Source organism: Anguilla rostrata, chromosome 7, assembly GCF_018555375.3.
Source record: "Anguilla rostrata isolate EN2019 chromosome 7, ASM1855537v3, whole genome shotgun sequence".
Classification (NCBI taxonomy): Eukaryota; Metazoa; Chordata; class Actinopteri; order Anguilliformes; family Anguillidae; genus Anguilla; species Anguilla rostrata.
The window spans coordinates 51,158,836-51,169,670 of record NC_057939.1 but is presented as its reverse complement, the minus strand read 5'-3'; the positions used below and the strand labels follow the sequence as shown (position 1 = coordinate 51,169,670).

The following is a 10,835-nucleotide window of genomic DNA, read 5'->3' as shown; positions in this document are numbered from 1 at the left end:
GCTCTCCAGTCCTGGATTTTACTTGTTTGAAACCTTGCATTCGGCATTTTAGCATTGAAAGGCGACAGTGGTTTACACGGTTGTTTTATTTATCTTTCACCATGGCCGGTCCTTTTATTGTGTGTGTATCCAGACAGCGGATGAAAACAACCCGTTTGTGGCCTGAAATTGTCTAATAAACTGATGTATGAGGCAATCAGCAAATCTCACCACAACAAAAACATTACAAAATCCTTTCTTTTTTTTTGTTTTTAAACTCAATGGCAGTTTGCCTGTCCTACATCAATGGGCACTCTTAAATTTTATATCAGTCTGTTGTTCATTACCACCCTAATGGATTAAGTGAAGTCTTTTTGAAACTGTCACTTTTGTGAATGTGCTTGAGGATAGCAGCACACGACATCTCAAAGCAGCTCCTGCGGTGATTTTATGCGCCCTCGTTCACGTGTGAAACACCAGGGCGGCCCTCGTGGCGGAAAGGTCGTCCAGAATGCAGCTCCGACAATTTTCGGATGAGGCCAGCGTTTTACTCCAGGCTCCAAAAGACTTCCAGAAAAAGCAAGAAAAAACATTAGGGGAAAATGTCCCAGAACACAGCTCGTTGGGGCCGTTTTTTTGGAAGACATTACATCAGGCTGTGTTTTATTAGACAAGGGGGAGCGGTTAGTTTGTGTAGAGAGATTCTGTCAGCATGTCCATGTTCAAAAGACTATCGCAATCCCCAGGCCCCTTCCAGCAAAGACATTAACATCAGTAGGAAGACAACAGAATATCAAATTAAAAAAATAAAACAATAATAATGTAAAACGTAAAAAAAAGGTTTGGTTTTTCTTTTTTTTTAGTTTAATAAAACATTTTGTTACAATTTTATCTTTTAAATGAAGTCCAATAAAATGAAATATTTAATTAGGAATTTATGTTTCTCCCCCATTGTGAATGGGCAGTCACGCCCACGCTGTAACACTGCGACTTCCACTATCCATTCAGGACACGCCTCATCTGCAACCTAACACACCGAGCTGCAGCCACCTCCTCGACCAGCAGGGGGCGCACCTGCATGACATGATGCTGCCATCCTGTCCGACTGAAAAGCGCCCTTCGCTGGGCGATGCTAGAGCCAGCTGACGACCACAGTGGGCAGGGCATGGTCACAGCGTCACGGTAACAGGATGAGCCACTCAGAAGCCAGAATAAAAACAGAGAGAAAGGGTAGATATTCAGGCACTCCCCTCAGCCGCAGACACGGTCGCTGCTGATTGGCTCTTGTGCCTCTTGGGGGGGTGGGTGGGGGGTCGGAGGTCAGCAGGCCCGTGAGCAAAGGCGCAGCGCTCGGTGGGGAGGGGGCAGCCCTGGGGGTGGTGCGTGTGGAACCAGCAGGGGCGGGTCTTCTGGGCCCCCGGAGGCCTCCTCTTGGGCGGGGCTCGGGACCGTCCCTCGCCGGACTCCTCCCTCCAGTCCCGGATCTGAACTCTGCCTCCGTCCACTGAGCACAAGAGAGGGGGGCGGGGTCAGTGGGGGGGAGGGGACACTGGAGAGACTGTCCCGAGAGGGACATGGGACAGGGGGTGGGGTCAGTGGAGCTGATACTGGAGAGCCCTGTCATGGGGGGGGGGGGGGTGGCAGGGTATGGAACGGGAAGGCTTAAAATGACAGGCCCTGTCATTGATCACTGCATGTGGGCAAAGTTTCCGCAAGTACAACTTCATTTGAGAAGGAAACAAACCTTGATTTAGCAAAAATCTGTAGGTATATTATAAGCATGTCACCCACATCTGTGGAAATTTTTCCTCACCACTTTATGCAGTTACCATGACGACACTTTCTGCATCAGCAAATACTAAATTATGAAAAAGAAAAGTACTTAAACAACGGAACAATAAATCTCCAAGTATCCAGTATCTCCAAATACAGTATGAACCTGAAGAATTTGCATGAATCACAGAAGACGCAGTACAAGACAGAAAGAAATAGGAAACAATATTTTTTTAAAACAAGTCCTTTGGCCAAACTGGCTTGAAAGCCCAATCCAAATGCCAAATAAAATGAATGGGCGTCCATGCGTTGGAGTGTGTCTGCTGTGCTCAGAAACCCCCCCTGGAGGACCTCTGAGGAACTGCAGTGTGACAATGGGCTGACGTCAGCCATAAAAGGCCCAAAAACAGGCGTACTTAGTCGCGGTAGTTGGTCTGAAACTAACTGCACGCAGGATTAAAGGATCGAAAGAAAACCTTACAGAAAAAAAGTGAAAAATAAGGACATTTTGGCTAAAAATCAATTCCGGGAAGAGAATAAAATTCCCAGAACTGAGAAAGCAAATCAAGAAAGTGCCGCAACACTTATTTGTGGCAGATGTTGCTGTGAGCTCAGACGTTATTCTATGAGTGCAACTGTAAATTGTTGACAAGGTTATGGGCTGACTAGAGAAACCCTTTTCAAAACAGCAGGAAATGATCAAACGTCAACTCTTCAGACAAAGCCAGAGCTACAATGACCACATCCAGACTGGGTGAACTGGATAAAACAGTGATTTGGTGAAACTGGCCATAGAAACGCTTGTGTCGGCATTTAAAATTTCCTATATTATATTACACATTACAGGCATTTAGCAGATGCTCATATCCGACATAGCATTTCCACTGCATCCATTTATACAGCTGGACATATACAAAAGCAATGCAGGTTAAGTACCTTTCTCAAGAGTACAACGGCAGTGTCCTACCCGGGAATCGAACCTAGGACCTTTAGTTACTAGACAAACTCCTTACCCATTACACTACACTGCCGCCCCGCATTGCAGCGGGGATGCGCTCGTGTACCTTTGAACACCTGGTGGCTGTTCCTCAGGAGCGTCTGCAGTCCCCCGCACTCCTTCTTCAGCATCTGGAGCGTCTGTTTGTCCAGCATCTCGGCCACCTCCCTGACAGACAGGCTGCCTGTGGGGGGGAAACCGGGGGGAAGGGTGAGGGGGGCGTTTCGGACGACGGTTTTGCCAAAAACGACCCCGAGGAGAATCCTCGTGCATTTTTATTTTGAAGAAGACCGCGAGCGGCCTCTGTTAAACGATGGCGGTGGGCGACAGATGCGTCGCACTGCGAGCGCTGAGGGCTTCTGCCGAACTTCACCCGCGCCTCTTAAAGACCAAGACCGCGCCGGGTTCACTTCCGCTTCGGACGGCGATGCTGGTCACGTGACATCAAATCCAGTTAGCTTCAATCGATCGGGTGCATCGGCTCAGAGAATCCCCCTCCCTGCTGCTCCAGCTATGGGCCTTTCCCCACAGGGCCTACACTCAACACAAGCCTGAGAGGGAGGGATTAAATAAGAGAGGCGCTCCCCACCTCCGTACGTGATGCCCAAGCACTGCCAAACTCCCTTACTTCATTTTTTGGGAAATTTGTACCATTTTCTGAATTTAGGAAAACTAGTTTCAAGCATCCGAGTACCAAACGGTGCACCGAGCATTGTAGCTTGTACCGAGCATTCATTATTTACATAATGTACATGAATTATTCATATGGATTACATTATGATGTGTTGCATTATAAATGACCACAATTGCAGTTTGCACGATGAAGTACTAGCTACTTTGAAAGCACATTCAATTTCAGTATTCTGCATTTTATGTGACACCTATTCCAGCAATTAATTGCAACATGAATAAATCATTTCAGGCAATTCAATTACTTCTTTCAGAAGTCCAGATGAAGATTCATTTTCAACATTTTATTTTATTTTAATTTAAATCACACAGATAACAGTTCTCTGTTTGGGCATTTGGATTTTTTTACATCTTTAACAACTCCTTTAAGACTCTTTTTCTCTCTCAATCCTGAGGCTCATTTCTCGTAGTCAGGACAACTCACTGTTTTTACCTTCTTAATTTAGTGTGCTGTACTCTGGTGATAAAGGCATTAAGGAAATCCCTGTATTTAGCAGACAGAAGCTCATTTACCACATGACCTCCCGTATATGAGCCAGTTAGAGGCAGAATTACAGGACCGTGCCCAAAACGTCTAATAAAAGGCATCATTTTCTTCCTTTTTCCCCCTGATTCAGGTGTTTTTGCGAGCGTGACAGAAGCAGAAAGAGCTGGCGATTTGGCTAGCCGGTCACGCCGAACTGCGGCTAAGCTGGAACCGCGCTTTCGGCTGCACTGTGATCCGAGCTGTGAATAGCGCCTCCACAGAGCCCGTTCCCGCCCGCCCGCTTGTCCGTCAGGGTGTCAAGGTGACCGTTCCACCCCCCCCTTCCTCCCCCCTCCCCCCATCTACGGGGATATTTCACAAATCGTCCGTGAAAGCCTCGCCGCCGCCGCCGCCGCCGAGCGGATCGCATTCCCAACGGCGGACCCACGCTGACCCAATCCCCAGGCGCGCGCGGCCACGTTGCCATGGCAATAAGCCGCCGTTGAGTCATCCTCACCCCGGCGAGCCCCCGCGGCAGCGCCACGGTAATTAAAAGCATCGGACGCGATTCGGCGTCGCTAAAGGAACGACCGGGCACGCCGCTCGCGCCGACGCTAAGTGCGTCGAGAAGCGAAGCGACACCGTTTCGTTAGCACGTACCGTTTTACCTGGAGGCGCAACTCTTCGCCGTGAAAGATTCCATGCACCCACACCCATTAGGGCTTAATTAGTCACTGTAAAAGCCCGCTTACTGCAGGTGCTGCTCCGAGCGCAAGACAGGTGCGTGGGTATCACCACACAGCTGTACCAGGGGCGACCAGGCACAGGAGGCAGACTGGAGTTTGGCCTCAATGCACATGCAACCATACAGTGTATAAGCACTCACACACACACACACACGTGCGCGCGCAAGCAGGTCCACCGGTCTCTCCTCCAGGGTTCAGCCGTTGGTGTAAACATGCGACTTAAATCACCCCACGACAACACAAGTTAAAGCAGAACCAGACCCATCCCGACACGCAGAGATCAACACAAACGTCGTGCCTGACGTTTTCTGAAGCCCTCCGGCGTTCTCGCCGAACAACAGCGCAGTGAGTCACTGACGTCAGCGAGACAGGCGTGAAATCTCTGGCGGATTGAGAATATAATTTCATTAGGAATGTGAGTTTGCTGTGGCCACCGGTGGCCGATTTGTGAGAGTGAATTCAGCAAATGCATTCGAGGAGAAAAATTAGGAGTTGCCCGAGACAGACTATTAGATAACTGGATGAACTTTTTTCCCCCGACTAATTCTGTGAGCCACTGAGAAGGAGCGGTCCAACTGAACGTGGGCGGGGTGTCGCTTCGGAAAAGTCCGTGATTTCCGAGCCGAACCAAGTTCCACGCCTCCTCCCTCAAACCTGTGCCAGTCCGCTTCAAACGGGGGGGGGAGAAAGTTCTAGAAATACCTCAGCGCAAATCGATCTGCTGCATAATACACGGACGAGTGCATAATTCATACGGCCATCCGTCTGTACGCGGGGTGCTCTGAGGAGAGGGGGTGTCGCTTCCCCCTCTCTCCCCGCCCCCCCCCCCCCCCCCACCCCCACTTTCATCTCCTTCCTGACAGCCCCTTTTTAATCAGCCAGCTTCAGCTCGGCTGATCTCATCAGCTGAGGGTGTAATAACCCAGGGGAGTGCCATTATTACACCGCGCGGTTTGACTTGGCGGGTTTGGCAGGGAGGGGTTGGCATGGGGAGGTGGCGGCGGGGGGGCAGTTTTAGAGTTCGGTCGCCGGGAACGATGTCAGGTGAGGTGGAGGTATGACTGGACGTCTGGCAGGGCCAACCACAGAGGGCATTGAATAACAGGGTACCTGCACATACCAGGGCTGGACACCAGAGGGCGCATTTGAGACAGCGCTGTGGGAGAGTCTGAGTGAATCACCTCCTGGCGTTTCTTCTGACGGCACCAGCCAGACTGGCCTGGAAAGCCAGGCGGTTACATCATGTGACGCTCCCGCCTGACCATCTGGAACGGCGACAGGCAGGCAGGCCGAGACCGTGCCAGCTTTGCCCGCCACTCGCGTACTCAGATGGCGGAGTGCGGAAGAGTGACGTACCAGACACATGCCCCCTCTCGCTGCTGGACCACCCCCCCTCAGTGTCTGAATGGCTCTGAATCACCGCATTCACCGAGGGGGCGGGAATATCGGAACAAGTCCCCAAAACTGGGCGTGTTCATCCCTCTCAACTGCACTGCCTTAACCAGGCTTATAGTGGAGCTTGAAGCTAAATAAAAGGGTATCTGCACATGCAAGGGTCGCACACCAGGGGGCGCGCTTGAGGCCAGGCTACTGTTGTAGTAGCACTGTGGGTGGAACTTGTGAATCGTATCGTATTGAATTCTGTGACTAAGACGCTGAAGTGTCATTTCATATGATATGAATTCTTACTACACCATTTTTCCAAGGCATAATTTATACAGCAATAAGCTGCCAGTCATTCATGTAATTTCTAATGGAACAGACAACAACCAGCTCACATTTACACCCAACACATGACTACCAATGGTACTTTGCTTAATGAAGTTCTGTATTATTTTCATACCGTCACAGTCTACCCTCCCAATGAAACGCTGGCATATTTAGCATGTACAGGGATCTCCAACCCTGATTCTGGAGCCACAGGGTCTGCTGGTTCTGGGTTTCCTCTTAAAATCAGTAACCAATTTAGAAACAAGAAACCAGGTGAGGTGTGTAAACTGTCTTAACTTTACTAGTCCTGAGTAACAACAGATACCAGCCCTGTATCTGCGGCTCTCCAGGACCAGGGCTGCCCACAGTCAGTCGTCCGTGTACACGGTGTTTCTGAAATAGCGGTTACCTCCTCGGTTCCAGGCATCCGGGTCGTGCCTCTCCTCGGGGTTCAGCTCCAGCAGCGCGCGTCCCACGCGCAGGACCACGCCGTCGATGAAGTCTCGAGGGAGGCTGGCGCAGTTTCGGGTGATCTGGGCCTTTTCCCTGGGCTGGAACCCCTCCCCCCAGCCTCCCCCGGTTTCGGCCGGACCCCCTGCCCCTTCCTCTTCGGGGTCCCTCGGGGGGCCCGCGGAACGGGACAGCCGGTCCTGAATGTAGCGGGTCCTCAGCTCGTCCGCCTGGGCCTCCCCGGACGGCTCGTAGCTCCTGCTCTTCCCGATCAGGCAGACCTGCAGGGGGCGCCAGAGGAGACAGGCGAGGCTAAAACCCAGAATGTGACCGGGACAGTGGGTAGGTACAGCGCTGTAAAGAGCGAAAAACCCTGTCCCCCTCGCCACCCTCTGCCATGTCACCCGCTATCCAAACTGCCACAGGTCTGCAGATCAACAAGACGCAATCTAACAACAGCACCCAGCTTTACTGATAAAATGGAAACTGATGTTGAACCCTCCATTCCGGCTCAAGCTTCTGAGTCATTGTCCTTGTGTTACCTCAGCACAGTGAATATGTTACCGTAACTGCTCTCAGATTTCCCCCAGCGCAGCCCACAGGCCTGCCCTGGCAGGTTCACGTGCGTTTATATTTAGAACTTCAACAGATAGCTCTCCTAGAGAGCACATTACGAAAGAGAGGCTAAACCAGAGCGGCTGTCACAGGCCCACACAGCGCGTCACGTTCGGGTTTCGCACTTCCTGTTGTGCGACGCGCGAGCCTCGGGCGCAGCGAGCCCGGCGTTCCCGCGCTCCCGTACCCGCTTGGTGGACGGGATTCGCAGGCAGTCCTCCTCCGTGCTGAACCCGCACGCGGCGCTGATCTCGGCGATGAAGTCGATGTACTCCTTATACTGGGACTTCCTGCACTGCCGCCGCTGGTACTTCCCGCAGAAGTCGAAGAAGCAGCAGGGGAGGACAAAGTAGCGGCAGGCGTAAGACGACCTGCGGTTACAGGACAGGCGTCAGGAGGAACATCGTGGCCCGTCGCTTCGACGGAGGATCGCCTTTAAGCAAAACTAACCAGTTCTTTTTTTTTTTGCCATCCACCATCCAAGTTACGTTAAAGAACTAATACTACGATCCATAATGAGGGCAAACAGGAAAAGTGGGCCTACTCCACAGTAAAGTTAAATAGCAGTACAGGCTGGCACATCTTTCAAGCAAAAACCAATGGAAATTTTGACAAGCCCACCTAGTGGCCACTACGCGAAATGCGTATTTTAAATAAACAATTTTTCAAAAAAAAAAAAAAAAAAAGTCGGGAGATCAGCTGGCAATGCAGATGGGGGGCAGAAACATGTTACTCGCCTGGAGGCTATAACAGGTATCCACGGCGTCAGCTCGTCCGAGTGGTTTCCAATCAGCCAGTCTGCGTCGGGGAACAAAAAGCTGTCACTGGGTGTGATTGCACTTTCCTTTAATAGAAGCAGAGGACAGAAATTATGCCAGAGACGGCAGAGGCAATTAGGCTTTTAATAATTTAACACAGCCCAGTCCTGCCTTCGTGGGACTGAAAGGCACGATGATAGTTCTGTCTTTGAGAATCCATCAACAAACTTTTTTTTTTTGGACAAAGATGCATCACCTGTCTCATTTGTTCTGTGTAGTGAATAATTTACAGGCTATGATACAGTAACGAGGTGTGTTAAGAAAAAGAAGAGAAGAAATCGCTTGTCTGCACATTCACTATGTACGAAAGACTTAATCTGTTTATTTTCAGTGTTAAAATTTCAAGGAGTGCTCATTATTAGAACACTGAGCTCTGAAAGCATAGACTGTACAGCAACCTACAGAACTGAGAGCACAGCACGTCCCTCTCCCCCCTCTCTCGCTCTCTCCACCCTCTATCTCTCTCTCTCCCCCTCTCGCTCTCTCCTTCTCTCCCTCTCTTGTCAAAGAAACAAAAGCAGCAGGTGCTGAGACATTCCCACCCACAATGCTGCACATTCCAGGTGTGTGGGAATGTAAACCAGGAGGAGGGGTGGGGCTCCACACTGCTGAAGCCAAATAATACCCAGCATGCAGCAGGGGCTTCAGCTACGAGAAACAAGCCCTGAAGCCTCACTCACCTCCAAACATGTCTGAGGACCGTACATGTCCCAGATTTTTCTCTTCCGGACATCAATGCCCTTCCCAGGGTGCTGGGAAACAAATCAGAAGAAAGAAGCTATTTTAATAAGAATTAATAAAAGTCAGTAGCAAGTAGTAAGAGTTCAGAATTAAAAATAACAAACAATACCTAATGATAGTTAGCATGCATTAAATGCAATATCTGTCTGGCACTGAAGATGAAAATAACTCAAATGTATGCACATATGTTCACTTGCACTCATCAGTCACCCTGGATAAAAAAAATCTGCTAAATTAATGTGCTGTATAGTGCATCAGGTACAGGGATGAATTTTGCATCACAAACAGTGCTTAATATACTTCACAATAATTTGATGCCATCCCATCCACAGAATAAATTTGGCTATTTCATTTAGGTTTAGACCTTGACACCAATTCAGGGCCGTATTAACATTTGTTAATTAATTCTTGATTCAGGGCTGCGGACCTGGAGGTCACATTAATTCTGAGTTCATGATGATACAATCTAATACTGCAACCTGTTCAGAGATTAGCCGCGTGCACGAACAACTTTACTAGGTTCAACACACCCCTTCATTCCCCAGTATGTGAACGAGGAGACCGTTTCCACATCCCAGATCCACAAAGGACTGCTTTGCAGTCAGACATTTATCTGCTCGCTCCTGTTCCCAGAGGACCTGGAATGGAAAGAAAAAGGGTGATTTTAAGCTGAAAGAGTAACTACAACCAAAGCCATTTTTTTCCCTTAAGGGACAGCACTTACATATGCACAACATAGGAAGTGATGCTGTACCTCATTAATACCTAGAATAAATTGAACTTGATCATATATATGGTCACAGAACTGGCTATGGACAGTCCTTATATGTCAATTATATTTGAATGCTTTAATGAATTGAATTGCCTTTAATCTAGAGTTTCAAGGATAAATCTGTAAAACCTATGTTCTATTCAGGGACTACTGATTCACCGCATGCTTTAATTTGATCAGTTATGTAATGCATTACGTTTGCAATACAGCACAATTTGAATATGCAACTTTTAATTCTTCACAACATGCTTAGCTATTTCTGACAATAGGGTAAACAATAGTTTGTCAACATCATTTAGAAAAGAGAATAGTGATGTCACTGAATTCACAAAAGTTTTAGACTTAAAGAAGGAAGCCAAACATACCAGTAAATAAGTTGCAATGGCCACATCCTCATAAACAAATTTCTCTGGATCAGTCACTTCAGGCCAAACCTTGGGATTTCAGAAAAAAAGTTCAATTCAATTTAAAAAAAAACAATGAACAGAAATATCTACAACTGACAGAGAATTAACATAAGCGATGCTTCACTTCTGTTTGTCAATCAAACCAATGTAGTGCTTTGTCCTACCCTGAATATTTTACTACTTCACAATGTCTTTCATTTTAGCATCTGCTGAGCTTGTGACAATGAAGTGACAGATAAATGCCTATACTGTAACTAGAATACAAGAACACGCAAATATAAGAAATTAAATCATCACATACTATCGAGAAAAAACACTGCAGTAAAGCAAGCAATCAATTTAAGTCACAGCGAAGACAAATCCACCATTGCCCCCAGCCAATCTGGATGTTATACTGTTTTTGACCAGTAGGGGACCCCTTGGATTACTCAACCCTAGTTTACCTTCACCATCTCTTTGTATTTTTCCTTCAGCTTCTGGTACATGCAGCTGTACTTTTCCACTGGAATAAGAGACAGGGTGCTCTTGAACTCGCTCTGCCTGCTCTCCGTAGACCACTGGGCCAGTTTGGGGAGGAGCACCCCCACCAGCCACGGGAATTTGGGATACACCACTCCGTCTGAGAACCAGTCATCCGGCCGCAAGGCGGACACCGACACAGACCTGGACAA

The 10,835-nt window shown here is 48.6% G+C and overlaps 1 protein-coding gene across 1 annotated transcript in view; it reads right to left on the bottom strand.

Annotated features, from left to right (window-relative positions):
- Positions 1-260: 260 nt before the first annotated feature.
- The window catches only part of trmt44 (tRNA methyltransferase 44 homolog), a 12,336-nt gene continuing 1,761 nt past the window's right edge, over positions 261-10,835 (bottom strand). Inside the window, exons 3-11 of the mRNA XM_064344952.1 lie at positions 10,608-10,827; positions 10,123-10,191; positions 9,516-9,623; positions 8,925-8,996; positions 8,164-8,270; positions 7,614-7,797; positions 6,771-7,092; positions 2,817-2,933; positions 261-1,483 (exon numbers count right to left, since the gene is read on the bottom strand). Coding sequence (XP_064201022.1) covers positions 1,218-1,483; positions 2,817-2,933; positions 6,771-7,092; positions 7,614-7,797; positions 8,164-8,270; positions 8,925-8,996; positions 9,516-9,623; positions 10,123-10,191; positions 10,608-10,827 — 1,465 coding nt within the window. The 3' untranslated portion in view covers positions 261-1,217. The remainder of the gene's footprint in view (positions 1,484-2,816; positions 2,934-6,770; positions 7,093-7,613; positions 7,798-8,163; positions 8,271-8,924; positions 8,997-9,515; positions 9,624-10,122; positions 10,192-10,607; positions 10,828-10,835) is intronic.